Source organism: Paramacrobiotus metropolitanus, unplaced genomic scaffold, assembly GCF_019649055.1.
Source record: "Paramacrobiotus metropolitanus isolate TYO unplaced genomic scaffold, Prichtersi_v1.0 Parri_scaffold0000052, whole genome shotgun sequence".
NCBI lineage: Eukaryota > Metazoa > Tardigrada > Eutardigrada > Parachela > Macrobiotidae > Paramacrobiotus > Paramacrobiotus metropolitanus.
In genome coordinates, this window is record NW_026570272.1 from 866,042 (window position 1) to 884,458 (window position 18,417).

Consider the following 18,417-nt stretch of genomic DNA (forward strand, 5'->3'; position numbering starts at 1 on the left):
AAAGGACGCTTGAATACGACGTATGAAGTACTTGTACGGTTGTACCTAGCTAAATAACGAAGACAGCGTGCTACTTGTACATCTGAAATGTTTCCGCAAAAAAATCCATAGATGCTGTTATTTGTCTTTTTCGTGTGCTTAATATTACCAACAGTAATATCAACCGAGAACCGTGAAATTTATGGCGATGACGGCAGTCCGGTTTTGCGGTCAGAAGAACTGTCGTCCTGGCCGAAAGGCACACCGAGTCCGCATGACGACGACGAAGAAGAAGGAGAGGAAGCGAGCGAAGAGGTCGTCGTGGAGAACGATGAGGACGAGCACAACGCATCCCCGCCCGAACTCCGGGGAAAAGCGCGCGGGCTTATTGTGGAGAGCAACAAAGACGCGTCATATCTGGGTGCGTGCGAACCTGTATAACTCTTGTACGTTTATCGTTCGGCACTCCGTCGTAAGTGGTCGTTTTATGCTATAGTTTGGAGCGTTTGGGGCCCGTGGAGTCGTTGTTCGAAGAGTTGCGGGTATGGTTTGCGTCGGCGGGTGCGCAAGTGCGTTAATGGGCTGTGCAAGGAAGGATACAAGACGGATCAGGTGGAACGCTGCTTTACCGCCAAATGCCTGCATTAAAGATTCCCGTACACTGTACTTCAAACGTTCCATTTAATAGGAATATGTGAATTGTAAATTGATCGATTCCGTCAACAGCCAACTACTGATCGATGTCATGCGGAAAATATATTGATAGACCGAAATTGCACTGTCAGCATAATTAATTTTCCAAGCCATTCTGTTGTTGGCTTGTAGCTCCCGATAGAACATTATATTAAAGAATCCCTCGGGGAAAGCATTGTGAAGTTGTCGACGGATAAAGGCATTAGAGATTATCAGAAAGCTTGATCGTATGATGTCTGGAGCAAAATGTTGCTCGTGTCAGCTGAAAGCCTGAAAATTATCGAGCAGAACGATTATTAAGCGCTCGATCACATTTTTTAGGCATTGACTCGTTAACTTCAACCACTTTTGTGCGAAATTTGCACAACCTTTTCTTGTTTTTCCTTTATCATCAAAGTTGGCAGTTAGCGGTAGCTCTCGACATGGGAAGTATTCCGCACACTCCCGATACTCTTCCTCGAAACCGCAAATTCTCATTCCGCGACAGCAACGCCACGTTAGCCGTGGCATCATCCACCGGCGCTGTTGAAAATGAGAGCATCCGAAAAGACACCAATTTATACAAACTTTTCCGTCCCTTTCTTCTCCTATTCCGCATCGGAGGGATGTTTTTCGGTGATGCATTCCGCACGGATTCCACCGCACCGCGTATCCAACGCATTATCGAAGCGTTCTTCTGTTTTTACAGTACCGTTGCATTATTACTGTGCTGGTTCGATACTTCGGTCTTCGTTTACGCCTGCTACCATCGCTGGCACGATTTGCCCATGACCTTTGAAGACATGCCAACCATCGTCGAATACATTAGTCGCAATCTGTGGGCCGTGCAGTTCTGTGTGGTCTTCTTGATCTTCTACCGCGCGTCCTTGTCCAAACACGGGTGGAGCTATTTTATCCGCCAATGGGAAACTTTGAGCTATAACTGCGTGTTCCCAAACTGTAAAGGTCACGAACGCTTCCACCGCGAGTTCCGCAAAAGGAGGAATGTTCTGCTAACCGTCGCGCTCGTGCATCTGGGGATTCAGCTGACCTCCACATACGGCAGCCGTGCGAATTTGGGGGAAGTGGGTGATACCTACGTCCAACCGGAAATAGATATTGCGAAGCGGGTGGCCGATTTCTTCCTAAGCTTCTGTTTTACCGTGCCCATTTACTTTTTCGCTATGGTGGCGTTTGTTATCTCGCTGAGTTTCCGGCATCTGAAGGAGGACCTGGCGTACGTGCTGCAGAGCGGAACGGGTGGAAAGTGTATCGAAGATTTCCGCAAACAACATCAGGGACTGTGTGCGCTGGTGCAGATCGCCGATTCTTTGTTTGCGGCATTCCTTATAATTGAGATAACGTTAAGTGTGCTGCAAGTGCTGTTTGAGGTGTTCATGCTGCAGGCGGAACTGGATAGTGGGACTTCGGTGAACACGGGGAATGCGTTGTCGTATGTGTTGTGGTGTGTGACCTATGTGTCGCAGGTAACAATTGTGCTGTCTATGGGAGCATCAGTCAACGAAGCGGTAAGAGAATGTTCTTATATTGTTGGCGCTAATAAGAACTCATACAATACATAATATGTAAGTACATATGTATTGTACTTACTCATTTACTTATTGTACTTATTCATGTACAAGTCATATTAATTAAACATAGATGAATTGAAATTTTAAAAAAAGTGAGAAATTGTGGGCAGCTCAATCGAAAGCGACATTCCTAATAAATAGTCCTGGTGGCAGTGATAATAGTTGTTGTGATTTCAAGGCACATTCGCCCGAACTGGATTTATTCAGCGTCGATCAGAATACGCTAACGGTGGCACAGTGCCGGCAGTTACAGATATTCCTCACCAGGATCACCTGCAGTAAAATCGGATTCACTGCCGGTGGAGTGTTTGTCATTGAACGCTCAGCAGTGGCCGAGGTCATTTATTAAAAAAAACGAGAAAATTTCGTGAAACATAGTTGAATTTATTAAATGAATAAATGAATGAATATTTTTACAGGTTTTTGGAACATACATCACATACCAGATCCTTATTTTCGAGCTGCGACTGGATTTGAAAATGGATAACATTGTGGAAAGTGTACGGGATTGCCAGTGTTTAAAATCTTTAACGGCTTGAGATAAGCCTAAAGTCTCGCTTGTCAAATATATTATCATCACGGTGGTATTAATATTCATCACGACGAAATGCATAACAATAGTTCTTGTTGGACAAAAGGACGCGGTGATGAATACTTCCATATATTTATTTGCAAACCATCCGCGTCGTTATTTTGCGCAACACTTCACCTGTTTGCTGTAACGCCTTCTCTTGACAGTGGGTATAATAAATAATTACACATAGATTTTATTAGTACTTCCACAGCCAAATGTGCACTGTATGCAATCAAGCACGCATTCCCATACAGAAAAAGCGTGACACCAGCAGAAAATAAACACCCTGCGCCGATTGCCGCTCCTTTCACTTGCGCAACGGTTCTAGGTACTTTGCTTGATTGATTTCCGGCCAGCATGCCCTAGAATCTTTAGTTATTTATTTGACAATCTAATTGAACAATAAGAGTACTTATTACTGTAGCTGTGTAGCACTGCCCTTGAAGTTTAACATCACTGTTAACAGTGTCAAGCGTCACATTTCTCGTAGGATAATCAGTTCACATTTCAGTTCACATTTCTCGTAAGATAATCAAATAGAGGAAATTGGGCTTAAAACCATTTCCATGTAAGCCAAAACATTCGTCAAGCTGGTCTATTCTTTTCACGATAATTGGTTGTATAATGTTCTCAGCCCATATATTTATGGCTATTGTGCATGCCTTCCTTCGTCATTTTCTCAGAGCGCATGGGTCATTAAGGGAAATGGCCCGGTACATGGTGTTAAAAATGGGATACGTACACTAAAACTTTTGCTTTCGCGCACTCTGATTCGCTTTTTTGTGATACTTTATGTCATTCCAAAGCTAAATGATTTGCATACATTGTTCTGAGAATCTTTTGCGCGCGCAACATCCGGTTGCCGAGATATGGCGTACTAAAATGAGCGAAAAGTTTAAATTCATTGTTGTGTATCAAAATTCAAAAGTCTGGTTACTGCCCGATCTTCTTGAAACTATGCTGCAAAAGACACATGGCCATAAAGTCGAAAGTGAACCAATTTCAGGTTCACAGCATTTTTTCCGATTTTAAAATGAATGTCAATGTCAAAAATTTTAAAATTTATTTTATAATTATGGAGTAGTGCTGTGAACCTGAATTGGTTCACTTTCGACTTTATGGCCATGTGTCTTTTGCAGCAAATTCTCAAGAAGATTCTGCAATAACCAGACTTTTGGTACACAACAATGCATTTAAACTTTTCGTCCATTTTAGTACGCCATATCTCGGCAACCGAATGTTGCGCGCGCAAACAGTTTTCAGAACGATGTATGCAAATCGGTTCGCTTTAGAATGACATAAAGTAATACAAAAAAGTGTTTCGGAGTGCGCGAAAGCGAAGTTTTAGTGTATGTATCCCATTTTTGACGCTATGTACCAGGCCATTTTCCCTAAAAAGCCTGTAAAAGATGCTTTTGTTAAAATTTTTTCTTAGAACAAGACCACAAGCGAAAACGCGATAAAATTGTTTTTAAAAACTTTTAAATACTTCCGTTAATATACCCGTGACTCGATGATACAGTTTTAGGTTTTATGATTTCTAAAGACATACAGCCAAATGCTAGTAATAATTTTAAAGAGAGGTCAAAATATTAGTTGTAAGTCAACAAAAATATGAACTGAATCTCTGAATCAACAAAGAAAAGTTGGAAAACACAAGTAGGTCCACAATAAGTTAAACATTTCGAAATGGGAGAACCACTGGACAATGGAGTTCGAATGGCTTAATTTCTTGCAAAGCCAAGAAAAGCCAGCATGTGAAATAATTAAGCGCAAGTATGTGAAATATGTGAAATAATAGAGCCGGTATGTGAAATAATTACGCGCAAAAAAATCCAGTATGTGAAATAATTTATTTTTCTGATTGTAAAGCAAACTGACGGGTTCAGCATTATGGAACGCGCAATTACAAATAATACAAGTTAGTTTATTCCAGTGGATTCATGGCAGCTTCAGTAACACTGTACTGTATACAGAGTTTTTGTAAAGCGTACGTCTCACTACAGTGCTAGTTACTTATAGAGCGAAAGGGCCCAGGCATAATTATTTAGTGCTTACAGGACGAACAAAATAATTATTACCGCGCCATACATGCAATGGTGACGTGATGATTGTTATTTGAACTGCAATTAATGGCTATAGATTGTTTACTATTACAGTGCTACTGCTAGATTTTCTTTCAGTAATATGCACTTCCACCCACCGGTTATTAAAATGCCAATTAAATAGTGCTGATCGGTGAATACTCCAAAATCTGCAGAACTACAGTATCTGATGACCGCTTTCGGCTATAACGGTCGATGCTTTTCCATAATTCTGCTTCCGCAAAATAGTGACTTATTGCGTAACCTGACAATGCGCTCAACCTTTGCCGGAACTGCAAAATAAATGTGCGATTCCAAAGTTTCAGTTCCAGGGAAGTCTTTTTCATCATAAAAGAAACTCTGTCTGTCCAAAAGCGTTACACAGCAGAAGAAAGACAACTGAACAGATGTCCCTGGCTGCCACAGTAATTAAACATCAATTACCCAGCAAATTTTTCTTTTGTGGTACGTACAACAAAGTCATGATGTGTTAGTGAAAATCAGAAAACGCGAAATTATGTAATTGGCTAATAACGTACAATATCTAGTAAAAACACACTGTTTGTTGTTCACTGTAAATGTAATGCTGCTCATCTTGCTGGAGCGACAACTTTTGATAGTGTCAGCGCTTCCTCATCACAGCTAAAGGCCTATTTATACTCGGCTTTAAGACCGTCATATCTCACGGAACTGATGAAATTTCGCAACTATAAACACTTTCCCATCTCCGTCACATTGCACGTGACTGACTTGTGGAGTATAACCACATACTCGGACATCGTCCGAAAGTTAGATCCGTCAAGTTCATGGCCGTCAAAATTTGGCTTCGTCCGTCAAAATTTTGAAATAGAACTGGTTCTATTTTTTCAAAGTTGACGGACATCAAGTTCTGTACTTTTCGCACAAGTCTGTCTATATTCAGTAGAGACCTTACCAAAAGAATTCTAATTTCACCGTTCTTTATTAACTTTTCCCAAACTTTTCATATTACTTTCTACTACGTTTTGTTCCCTTTAACCATTCATAATTAATTTTTTGCATTAGAAATTTATTAGCTTGCGTATGCCACGTGACATACGCGATATCAAATTTTCAGTCTTTAACCATCCGCGGGTTCACACGTGGTAAAAGAAGCGCAGTTTCTGTGTTCTCAAATCTAAATAAAAATAAAATTCAAAAAGAGCTAATAGGTAATTACTGGCACCAAATATATGTACTAGGTTCCACTTGGCATACATTCAGGACAGATTTCAAAACAATTAATTCGGTTTGTTTTGGGCTCGAAATCTGGTTTTTAACGAACATGCTGTCCTAGTATAAATAGAAAGCAGCTTTGTACACAACCGTGCTCTAGATCCGCAGACTACCTATCTGTATTGGCCAATAAGGGGCATTTGTTATTGAGTCTGATCAGTAATCAATAATCTTTCGTGAAAGCAGTATCACCGGATCCGAATCGAATTAATTTGAAGCTTACCGTAGCCCATTTTTTGTTTGAGTTTTCTGGACGGTCTTGGAATTCGCAAAGTATTACTTTGTTACCAGTACAACACATGAGCTGTAATCATTAATTACTTTTTTCGTAGTTTGTATTTCCCTCGACCCTCAGCCATACGCAAATCAATCGACCATGAAATTGCCAATCACGAATGAGACATCAAAGTGCTGATTGATTCATAATCAAAGCTTAGGAGCACTGCTGTATTTAGTGTACTGCAATAATTTTCATGATCGCTTGGGCTGCTGTCGCTGTTTTTCATTATTCCGCTTCCGCTGAACAGTTATTCATTGGGTAAATTGGCATTATGCACTAGCGTTACCGCATCTGTGCAGCCTACCATTCCAAACTTCCGGGAAATTCTTTTCTTGGTCTATGGTTGTCTTCGAAACCGTTACACAGCTCAAAGAAAGCCATCAGAACAGATATCCTCAAGCAAATATTACTAATATTAATATTACTGTCAACAATCAATCCACTAATTATCCCTGTTCACTAGTTACACTGTAGTTCGTTAGTATCGGTGTAGTACGCTGTGCAGCTCATCAGTAATGCTCGTGACTAAGAACCGGAGAAGGCGGAAGTACGTGAACTGTACATGTGTGCATTATAGTATCGGAGTGAAAATAAGTTGTCAGTTTTTCCTTATAAATGGGTTGGTGTTTTCTGTTGGAATTAAACACTCGTCAGTGCCTACATTGATTTTTATCTATTACGACAAGGACTTCTTTGTGTTGCACAATACCGCGATCATGAGCCGCATACGGTCGAATGTAATTATTGGCTGTGCAGTGCTCCTGTTACTCTGTGGGTCAATTCACTCGGGTAAGCCAGCCAAAACCAGCAACACAGGTGCAGCCGCCGTAATGCCACACGATAACGCCACCGACACCAACGCCGGCTCCGGGGAACTGAAAGCGAAACCGCAGCCACAATCAGGTACGGTTCGTTACTGACCGCATTAGCACTTTTACATCGTTTATACCTTCAATAATCATTTACTCGTTATTGATAAGTTCTACTGTATATAGCGATTTCCGGCTTTCAACATGGCGGGTTCCATGATAAAGATTAAAGCTTATGAAAAATGGTTAAATAAGCTCTATTGGTTATCGAGCGAATGCAAACCACTCGTATTATTTATTATTTAATTGTCGTAAATTTATCCATACTGCCTACAAAGTGCGTTATCAGCTGCGGCTGCGATAAGCAGAAACCCTAGGTTTTTTTACATAACCCTGCATAAACATATGCTTATCAGATCAAAAATTTTGCATAATGTACGACAGCCTGGAAAACAGACCCTTGGATGGTAACGCAAAATGGCCTCTGTTTCACGCATTTCTCTACGCACGCGGCATTCGGGTTCTGATTCAGGTTCTTTACCAAAGTCTAAAGATGACTCGCCAAGGACCAAAAGCTTTTCTTTTCTATAAGAGGCTTTCAATAGGACACATATAAGACACCGAGTTTCCCGGAATATATGGCTACATTCTGGGCTGTTGCTGAACGCTTGTAAAAGGGTGTAAGGTGTCCTCAATACCGCGCTGTAACCAAGTTCAAAGTGAATTGCGGACGCTCTCGTACAACATACGCGTAGTTGCTGCCTGCACTGCTGAAAATTTCGGCACCAGCAGTACAGCGTACGTAGAAAGTATGTAGCACTAAATTTCATTAAATCAGCTAACTTACAGTTTCTGTCGGCAGGTAACGGCACATCCCACGGGAATCCCGCTTCAGCACGCTTCGGTCTGACACCCCCTGTACTGAAAGGTTGATAGAGAAGCTTATTGGCAGTGTGATTGAGTGACTAAGTCAACAGAGTGATTGTGGTAGATATTGATCATTGATTATTGCGTGGGTTTTTTCTTTGCACTATAGACTGTCTAAATTTTTATAGCAGTTGTTATTAGGGGCCAGCGCTAACCCAATTGGCTAAGGACCCCTAAAACTGTTTTTTGAGAAAAAAGCAAAAAACGAAAAGCAAACAAAAGCAACCCGCGTTACCAGAAATAAAAACAGCAAAAAATAAATAAAATAAAAATAAAAATAATAACTGATTTACCCTATCTTTATTCACATCTTATGACTTTCGCATTTCGTCCGTGAACATATGGAAATGGAAATATTTTTAAAACAACCGAAAATTAGGTAACGGCCAGAAGCATTACGGGAGATTGTAAATTTTGTCAACATCATCATCGAGAACAATTGGCTGTTAGTTATGTATGTTCTGCGCAACGTGTTTTTTGTGCGGCTGGTTTTCTGTAAGCTGCTTGCATCTCTTTATTTCTTCTTAATTCGAGTATACAGTTCATAACAGACATGGGCAGTTAATTTTAACTATTTAACTTAATGCGAGTTATTTTCGAGTTATTAAGTTATAACTTGACTCTTTAGCGCAACTTGCTAACCAGAAAACTTAACTCTTAGCTTAACTCTCCTTAAAATGCTATATATTGTCTATGGTAGCGTAACTCGCGGTATAACTCGAAACTCGGTTTTTCTGCATAAATAACTTGATTTTTAGCATAATCGCACGCTTCCTGCAACTCTTAACTCTAACCTTGGGTCGATTTTCTGTAACTGCCCAGTTCTGCTTCATAACAGTGCTTTTACAAGGGTTTTGATTCAGTTTTGCGTTACTGTCTGTTTCCAGCTGGCTTTTGCTGCTTAGCGTTACTGTCTGTTTCCAGCTGGCTTTTGCTGCTTACTGTACCACTCTTTTCTTTTACTTGACCTTTATTGTTTTTCTGCAGGGTTTACTGTTTTGTTTACTGTTTACTGATGATGAAAAAATTTGATTTACTCAGTAAACTGAGTACCTATATTACTTAGTAAACCATTTCGCCTTGAAATATCCTTGGCATGAATTTTCCAGCTTACATTTTAATTTTTAATACGACAGATTGCCTACCAACAATTCCATTCATAAACCTAAATGAAAGAGGTTTCCTGAATTTTCTCATATTGGTTTAAATTAAGTGCGTACTCGCATTGTTTCCTGTTACAACCTTTAGGTACGGTGTCATTTTTTTAATGGAAAGAAATAAATTAAAAATCAGCGCTCACCATCTGTATGAAGCTTCCGTAACAAAATTGCTATTATGAAAGAATAAAAAGATTATTGCCGTCGGTCCGAGATAGCCCGTTTGATTTCTGCAGTGTGTGCGCAATGCCTTGCGTCTAGAAGTAAATGCTATACACTGGATAAAACACTGTATTTAGTGGCAAATAGTACAAGCAAACAAGTAATACAAATATCATAAAGTGCGTGCAAATAAGGATTTTGCTCGCGAAATTAAGAAAGACTGTTACTCTAACAATAAGAACAGTGAAACTGTGAAAGCAGTCATGCGGGATTTCTATAGGCTGGCTCCAGTTAAGGTAGTCTCCACTCTCTACCACAAGGAGGCTGTCGCTGACCGTTTGCTGGAATATGGTATTCAAGTTCGCATTAATGCAGTCGATGTGTTTTTCCTTGCTAGCGAAATTATGCCATCACTTCAGAGCTCCTGATGCTGCAATTAGCAAATACCTAACTCGTTTTCTGTATTATTGATGCAATAGCTTATTTTAATATTTTTGGCGATTAACAGAAGACTGGTTATGCTTTAATGGTATTTTAAACATGTTAGTCATGAATCATGATGATGCCATAAGCTACTGTAATTTAAATACCGCTCTGCGCAAAATGCGGGAGACAACTAAAATTTAAAAGGGTTCGTTTTGTGCGGCGAAGTGAAATTTACCGTCTTATATTATGCAGTTTGCACGTTTAGCAAACATCATCAGGGAGATGAACTCTGGTCTAATTTGTGAGAGTCGCTAAAGTATATCCAACAAATCATTATTATTAAACGTACCTCTCGAAGCCTGACTTTAAGCAGTCTTGTTAGATTAGCCAAGTCGGACCGGACCAAAGCGATTCCCGTGTCGAAATCGATTGCAGGTAGAATTACCCACAGGTACGTCAATGCCGCTCCAAATAGGGTCTGCAATAGGTCACCCGAACAATAATTCTTTGCAAAATTTGAAATGAGAGCTACGGGGTTCCTGTTCTTGTGCATACCAGCCGATGACGCAAAAACGTTTTGCGCTACTGCTGCTTCACAAACAGACTCTCATCTACTTGTACGAAAATATAGTACCATTCCGCTACTGTAAAATGGATACCACTAAAGAAATAAAAAAAGGTAATAGTATTCGTACACCGCACTTTGAGAACTGCAACTAATTTTTCGTTTGACCAAACTGCTGTTCACTTTATGCTATGAGTTATGCGTATAAAGGCAAGCTTGTACGCATTATTTACCCCGAATAACGATTTCAGAGTCATTGGTAGTAGCGTCCCATAAATAACTCCGTCACACGGATGCAAGAAACCGACAAATTCTTTTTGGAGATTTTCACAGGCATCTCGTAGTTCCTGGTGAGTCATATGGTCTTCGGACTGCAGCACATTTTTCACCTGCTTTTTCAGGCTTTTAACCTACAAAATAACTGAGGATAAGAGAAGGTCGCCGCAGTATCGGATTTACTGTACAACAACGCTCCGCTCGAGCCATAACTGAACACAAAAAGGTTTTTTTTTATGTATGTCGTCGCTGGGGAAACTAATTACAAAACTCTATACCGAAAGATATCAGTTCAAAGAAGATTCCATTATGGTGTGCCGCGCATTTCCTTAGAAGTAAAAGTATTGAAAGATAACAATAATCGAAATTTTTGTAGCATAATAGTAGCATTTCTGGAAATTTTCGGTATTTCTTGCTCTTGTAGCCGTACGTTAGAATTTGTGACTTCCATATAAAATACACTTGTGACCGGCAAAAATGTCCCCCCTGTCCCCCCGGACATTTTTGCCGTGTCCCCCCTGCCACCATCTCCAAAGTGGTAACCCTTTGGCCAGAATGGTGACATGGGGGACCTATCACGAAAAGCTGATTTTAGGTCAATCGGTGACCTTTAAAAAACTGCGATCAGCGTTACCACAGCGTTACCAGTAAAAAGTAAATGAAAAAGTTGCTTACTGAAGGGACACCTTTGCGGTAATGAAATTTATCGGGTCGGCATGGAGGACATTATTGCTGGAACGAAATTAATGGTGTCCGGCATGGACATGGGGGACATGGGCATGGGGCATGGGCATGGGGGACATTAATGCCGAAACGAAATTATTGGTGTCCGGCATGGGGGCATTATTGCCTAGTATTTCACTCCGGCAATAATGTCCCCCATGCCGGGCACCATTAATTTCGTTCCGGCAAATATGTCCCCCATGCCGGACTCCACTAAATTCGTTCCGGCATTAATGTCCCCCGTGCAGGACACCAATAATTTCGTGCCGACAATAATGTCCCACATGCCGGACACCATTAATTTCGTGCCGGCAATAATGTCCACCATGCCGGACACCATTAATTTCGTTCCGGCAGTAATGTCCCCCATACCGGACACCATTAATTTCGTGCCGGCAATAATGTCTCCCATCCCCCACACCATTAATTTCGTTCCGGCAATAATGTCCCCCATGCCGACACCATTAATTTCGTGCCGGCAATAATGTCCCCCATGCCGACCCGATAAATTTCATTACCGCAATGGTGTCCCTTCAGTAAGCAACTTTTTCATTTACTTTTTACTGGTAACGCTGTGGTAACGCTGGTCGCAGTATTTTAAAGGTCACCGATTGACCTAAAAATCCGCTTTTCGTGATGGGTCCCCCATGTCACCAGTCTGGCCAAAGGGTTACCATTTTGGAGATGGTGGCAGGGGGAACACGGCAAAAATGTCCGGGGGGACTGGGGGGACATTTTTGCCGGTCACATACGCTTAATGCAAACGAGTTTATTTTACTGAGTTACAGAACTACACAGTTGGCGGTTACCTTCGCCTTGCAGTTAAAGTAACCTTTACTGTGTCGTAGCACTATTTGTACGTTAGATGACCTGAAAGTAGCTTAAAATGTTCACATTTATAAGTTTGAGAGCTAGCAGTTGCACTGGGTGATTTAATGCGCAAGCAGATGGAGTCATGGAGATTCCCAAATACGTACAGTTACACCTAACATCATAAGCTACACTCGAAACACAAGGAAATTTTATTCAAACAATTTATCCTTACCTTCGATTCACAATAAATACAGACGATAAAGATGAACAGGATTCCGAAAACATTTGCTGCCGGCAAGACGAAGTCCGCGTTTGGTGTGCTTTCTTCCTGAAAAGCTCGTAACAAAATGCCGATCGCACTGCTGGTAGCGTACATAAAAAATAATAAAAGCTGCCACCCAATTAGGTCGTTATAATCCGCTACAAAATCCATTAGATTTCTGAACTGAGATGGCGGTAATAGCTGAGTGATCGGCGCCGGAAGGGGATTTAACTGCGGATTAGTGAATGTGGCTGCGATGTTTATAAGGGTCTGTTCGATTTTCCGAACTGATAGGGCAATCTGTAAAGTAGTTACCACGGTGCTTCCAACAAGAAAATAATTGATATAGTATTGTACCATGCTGAATACACTTTTTACGCCGTAAAACACATAATACGGGCAACTTTCGGTTTTGTTTTCGAAAGGGAGCAGCGGACAAGTCACTGCCACAGACCAATCTGTCACATAAGGTGCAGTTAGGGAAATCTCCGTAGCCATATAAATCAGCGGAAGCACCATACTGCAGACGATGCCCACGATTGTTATGCAATAATGTGCCTTATGAGATATGGTCAGGGCCGTGAGGAAATGTGTGACGGCATTTCCCATATGATAGATCGTGTAAAAATTAACAGACAGCAATATACTGGGCTGCATATACATAATGATTTGAAAACACAAGCCCATGAAAATAACCACGCTCTTTTTATCGATATTGCGACACTCGAAGTAGCTACCGGAGAAGCCAGTGATGCCCAGAAAGGAGAAAAATACAAAGGTATAGAATTTCCAGATGTGTGCTTTGGCAGCCACAGGCGGCAAGGCTGCCAGCAGCATCCAAATTGCCAACAATATCACTGTCCCTGTAACCATCATTGCTCTGTCTGATGTACTGATCAGACTTCTAATTTTAAGTTGTCCCGCCGCTTATTATATACGCAAACGGTGCCAGATTGCCAACACCCATCCCGACGCATCCGCTTCTTTGGTGGTTATGGCTATTATGTTAAACATCCGATGGAAATGCGCTGCAACAATAGCTTAATAGTCTACGGCTGTAATCCAATGGACTGTTGTGCACGAACTTCTGAAAGAAAAAACCGCCATGTTTGCCCTTGACTATCGATCTGTGACTATGGTTGCTTCATGACCAGTTTTTCTTCCGGTAAACTTGTGACGCTCGTTATGCATTGTTATGTGCTATCGCGGGAAAAGTCTCCCGCATAGTTTATCTCTCGGTTCCATTTTCGCCATTATGCTGGATCGATCGTGCATACATTGTGCGTTCATTCGGTATAACTTGTGTACTTTTAAATGTTATGTGTTTTTTTACAAACCGTGATTTAAATCTGAGACGACTACGAAGCACTTCAGGCATTTGATTAAGAAAATTACTAAAATCTCAGATTCCGCTGGGCTGAATATCTGTTTACTCAAAGTACTTGTAGCGTAGTGCAGTGGCACTGAGGTCACAGCGAACACAACATTCTCGTGACGTCAGTGCCACTGCACTACGCCACATCGCCACCTTCAAGTCGTGACAGTACTGTAGTTCACCGGTGAATAGTACATAATTTCGATACCGTGTGTCGCACCATATTCTTTACTCCAATACCGTTAATAAAATTACCGGTAACTGTAATGTGACAATGTGGGGGAATAATCACCAGCAGACCGCAACGCAGTTCCACATGTTCAGTGCAGAATTTGCATTCGCAGGCTCTGCATTGTATTACAGAATATGCATTGCATGCAGTTGACATAATACGTATGAACTGTGATATTCGTTGCAGTTCAATATACTTACCAGGGCACGCTAAAAGGTTCGCCTCTCCGAAAAAATTATGGGTATCTGCACGGGCGTTGGCTGCGTGCACGGATAATTTATTTAATTTTAAATTTATTTAATTTAAATTTATTTATTAAAAAGGTAACGTTTATACATCCATTTATTTCGGTTTTTTGGCATAAATACTTTAGAAATCTGTCACAAAATCTATAATTTTCTAACAAAAATACAGGTAAGTAGTACCCGGTTCCATTCGAGAAAAAAAAAGCTCAGGTTTTCTCCATCCAAAATGGGTGGAGATGGGTGTCACCAAGATGGGGTTTTTTTCAAATTCCAAAAAGCCATTATACGTATACGTAACTACAGTAATTTCGTAGACCATGCATGTGATAAGCAAAAAAGTACATTAAAACGGCTTCCGAACATGCCGTTTTAAAGGCGCCGTGTTGTAAGTACTCCGACGATGTCTATCTGCACAGGTGCTGGCTGCGGTATTTTAAATTTCGTTTCTTTTACGTCTTGTTGGGAGGTTTGAATTTTTTCTTACGTTTTTTGAATTTTGATTGTAGTTATTATAGGATTTTATACGTAGTTTCTCCCGTTTTATCCAATCACAACAGGGTTTTCTACCGATTTTCTGACATAATTTTTTCACGTGCCGCAATCTGGGGATAGTTAATGACATTTTTGTCTCTGTAAATAGCTCATATTCGTCTTTAAATATGTAGCATACGAGTATTTTCCTTCAAAGAACTGAACTGTTTCCAATATTACAGAAACATATTACAGAAATTCCCTTCTTCGATTCTTCTAGTGTGACTTTCAAGTATTACATAGTACTGCACTGGCAAGCATTAACAATTAACATGTACTAATAGTACTATTAACATGTACAGCTTAGGACAAAAAAGACGCATAGTCCCACCCACAGCATTCCGAACGCATGCGGCGCAGTGCGCTGTACGACTCAGCTAAAATATCCGTTGTCGTACAAGTGCACTTGACACATGCGTACGGATATCTGGGTATGGGGTAATGCGTCTTTTTAGTCCTAAGCTGTAATAGTTACTATAATTACATGTAATATTATATACTTCGTACAACAAAATTCGTGGTATTGCTCAACCGTATTTTTTTGAAAAATTATGGTTCAAGTGAGTAAAGTTCCACAGTAATTATGTAAAATAGCGAAATAAAAGAATATAAAAAAGTTAAATCAATAAAAAAAAGTTAAATTAATAATATAAAAGTTTTAAATATATATATTTAAAATTAAGTAAATGACCCGTTCATGCAGCCAACGCCTGTGCAGGGATCCCGTGCCCTCAGCCAACAGCCGTTCCCAAAGTCCATGCACGCAGCCAACACCCGTGTTTACCCGTGCACGCAGCCATAATGAGAAATTAATTTTTACGCTAAGACATTGCTCGCCCATGGCATACATACTTAAAAGAATAATTTTCTCGGCAATGATCCAGCGGGCGTGGCCAGACACGAATTTAATGGTAAAAGTACTGTATCTATTGTATTTGTGAAGTACTCCCATACTACTGTACTCGTATTACTGTTAGCACTGGCAAACTTGATTTTAAGCGCATTATTTTACCCGTTATCGCTGTCGTCTCGCTCCTTCATATTTTAATTTAATTTTCTGAATCACTGCCTTGAAAATTTCGAATTTTCAGTGAATTTCGTCACTTCTAGCAAAATATTTGCAGCTCTCACGCGGCTCAGCCCGCTCGATAAGTGACAAAATTGCATTATTTCAGAAAACGTATTTTAGAAAAACAGTGTTCAAAGCAGTGTTTCAGAAAATAAAATTAAATGAAGGAGCAAGACCACGGTGATTGAGGGTAACTCAATGTCCGTTATCAAGGAAGAGTAGAACACGCATCAGTTTCCGGCTGCCGGCGGAAAGATGACTGGTTCTATTACGGGGTAACGTGCACGGCACATGTAAAATGATTTGCATTGCTGCGACCCATTAGCCAAAGTAAGGAGACAATAGTTTGTGAATTTCCAGCAGCGGCTGGGCTAAAAGCGCATTGTTGACTCAGATTGCCTTTTAGAGCACTCAACAACAAAGTGAATAATCAATCGTTTAACTTGCGTCATCTGTTTTGTTCGCTATGCACACCGTATGTCAGCAATTAAAAGAAGCGCAAGAATGCAAACGATAAAGTACAAAGGAACACTAATTTCCAGATTTTGGTAAACATATAAAATAGTTAAAGAAATGGTAAACCGCTTGAAAAGCACTGTGTAAGTAAACGATACAAAAAAGAGTCCACCGCATGCACCATTACATTGAACTTTATCGTTGCTACGGTACATACACAATGATCCACACACTATTTACTAGTAACATAATCCATCCATTAACATTTTAAAATCGGCAAGCTCTATCAGATTTAGCTTTGTGGCAGCAGATCGTTCGACTGTTAGGTCATCGGGGTGATATACCTCCATATTTTTATCTTTTATATGCAGATTGATTAAGACCGGAAGCAGAATGATCGGCAATATGGAGACTTAATTATGCGGATAAGAGGAAGGCGACTTTCATGAATATTTTATCGAAGAACACAAACAGCGATACCGAAAAGAGAGGCGGCGATCAATCGGAAAGATCTTCTTCCTTCCGGGTTGCTCCCGCTCTCGGTTGGCAGTTAAGCGCCAGGCGCCTAACGTCCTTGAACTGCAGCCCCGTCACGACGCTGCCGGTCCGAACACTGCGTCCAAAGTTCCAACTTAACGTTCATTATAAAGGCGCCAGTGGCATGGAGAGGAATTTCACCAGTTCCCACGCGTTGGGGTAACGGACTTGCATCCTAGAATTAGTTTTTAGTTTACAGGGTTACGAGCAAAAAATTAACAGGATAGCGAAAGTTCTCAAGGCCAACGACTCTTCAGCAGCGTAGAATTGAGCCTGCATTTTGCATGATGTCGATTACCTCGGCTCCTACAGGGCTATCTGCTTGAATCCTATATTCACACTGCGAATTCTAATTTATTATTATATCTGGATTATTATTATACCTTTTCTGGAATATTGCATTTTATTTTATTATTTATATACTCAGTTATTTGCAGCAATTTGCTGACTTACCGCTAATTTTCCCCGCTCTTGGTTTCGGTTTCTTTGTCTTGCTTAATTTAAGCCCATTCTTTTTTGTTTTTATATCTTTCGTTGGCGATGCCGACGCTCCAGGTTCTTGCTGGTATCCGCGGGCCGTGGTGTGCTACGGTGGCGCGAGGAAGCTCCGAATACAGTCCACCACGGCCATGGTGGCACATTGTGGATGCTGGCGCAGCCAACGCTTCACTGCGACTGTACTCAGCGTAAGCTTCCTGAAAATGGCGTCCTTCGCAAGGCTTTCTTACACGCTGCCTGTAATTATATTCCCTAGTGAAACTTTATTTTATAATTTATCATGCCTGCAACAGTGTTTATAAAGAAGTCAATCAGCTTCATAGCATTGGCCACGCCCTCGAGCGGCGGTATCGGCGAGTGATTGCTGGGAAGGAATTGGTCAACACCGACATAATACGAACAAGACCGCTAGGGCACCTTTCGTTTTCTTTGCTTGGCGCTGTGAATACGCGAAAACGCCAAGTTGGCTGGAGGCATATATGGAAAAGATCAACAGGGTATTCGATATTCTCTTGATGGAGCGTTCGAGGATAAATTTCTTGGCTCTCTGCTGGTACCGGTGCAATGGCAGGTCACATCAGCGCTAAGAAGCATAACGAAGAAGATTAACACCTCCGTAATTTGCGATTTTCAGAAACGAAATATCGTTTGTGTGCACACAGAGAGTTAAATGAATCCTGCGATATAAGAGCGACTCCGTGGCGCGAAAAAGATTAACCGCAAATGTTGTTGCGGAAGGAATCCCGGGACAACGAAAGACATACCTTTATGAAGCCGCTTTGTTGCTCAGTGTAGCCGCATAACTTCTACAACATAGACCATTAGAAGAATGTACTCGTACATATTAAAAAGGTACACATTAATGAATTCTTCTGCGCACGGCGAAACAGTGTACAATAAATGCGCATTTCCGGTTATT

The 18,417-nt window shown here is 40.9% G+C and overlaps 3 protein-coding genes and 1 long non-coding RNA gene across 4 annotated transcripts; 3 read left to right on the top strand and 1 right to left on the bottom strand.

Annotated features, from left to right (window-relative positions):
• The first annotated feature begins 97 nt into the window (after positions 1–97).
• On the top strand, positions 98–811 carry LOC129592411 (uncharacterized). The gene is made up of 2 exons (XM_055488438.1): positions 98–400; positions 476–811. Exons 1-2 carry the CDS (start codon positions 112–114, stop codon positions 625–627), a joined length of 441 nt encoding a protein of 146 aa, XP_055344413.1. The 5' UTR covers positions 98–111; the 3' UTR covers positions 628–811.
• Positions 812–929: 118 nt separating this feature from the next.
• On the top strand, positions 930–3,007 carry LOC129592471 (uncharacterized). Its single transcript, XM_055488516.1, has 3 exons — positions 930–2,180; positions 2,422–2,580; positions 2,663–3,007. The coding sequence occupies exons 1-3, from the start codon at positions 1,095–1,097 to the stop codon at positions 2,780–2,782; spliced, it is 1,365 nt and encodes a 454-aa protein (XP_055344491.1). The 5' UTR covers positions 930–1,094; the 3' UTR covers positions 2,783–3,007.
• A 3,929-nt stretch (positions 3,008–6,936) lies between these two features.
• On the top strand, positions 6,937–8,392 carry LOC129592470 (uncharacterized). Its single transcript, XR_008690977.1, has 2 exons — positions 6,937–7,338; positions 8,107–8,392. It is a non-coding gene; the product is annotated as an uncharacterized LOC129592470 (long non-coding RNA).
• A 1,174-nt stretch (positions 8,393–9,566) lies between these two features.
• On the bottom strand, positions 9,567–13,435 carry LOC129592475 (uncharacterized). Its single transcript, XM_055488522.1, has 4 exons — positions 12,526–13,435; positions 10,715–10,891; positions 10,266–10,394; positions 9,567–9,920 (listed from the first exon to the last, which is right to left on the bottom strand). Exons 1-4 carry the CDS (start codon positions 13,429–13,431, stop codon positions 9,906–9,908), a joined length of 1,227 nt encoding a protein of 408 aa, XP_055344497.1. The 5' UTR covers positions 13,432–13,435; the 3' UTR covers positions 9,567–9,905.
• Between the last annotated feature and the right edge of the window lie 4,982 nt (positions 13,436–18,417).

Bases quoted from the DNA above. Each gene is read 5' to 3' on its own strand.
- LOC129592475 (XM_055488522.1), bottom strand. From the start codon at position 13,431: ATGATGGTTACAGGGACAGTGATATTGTTGGCAATTTGGATGCTGCTG. The intron at 10,892-12,525 runs GTAAGGATAAAT...GTTATTTTGTAG, and splicing joins GTATTTATTGTGAATCGAAG to GTTAAAAGCCTGAAAAAGCA. The intron at 10,395-10,714 runs GTAAATAATGCG...GACCTATTGCAG, and splicing joins CTCTGAAATCGTTATTCGGG to ACCCTATTTGGAGCGGCATT.
- LOC129592471 (XM_055488516.1), top strand. From the start codon at position 1,095: ATGGGAAGTATTCCGCACACTCCCGATACTCTTCCTCGAAACCGCAAA. The intron at 2,181-2,421 runs GTAAGAGAATGT...TGTGATTTCAAG, and splicing joins GAGCATCAGTCAACGAAGCG to GCACATTCGCCCGAACTGGA. The intron at 2,581-2,662 runs GTCATTTATTAA...ATATTTTTACAG, and splicing joins AACGCTCAGCAGTGGCCGAG to GTTTTTGGAACATACATCAC.
- LOC129592411 (XM_055488438.1), top strand. From the start codon at position 112: ATGCTGTTATTTGTCTTTTTCGTGTGCTTAATATTACCAACAGTAATA. The intron at 401-475 runs GTGCGTGCGAAC...TTTATGCTATAG, and splicing joins CAAAGACGCGTCATATCTGG to TTTGGAGCGTTTGGGGCCCG.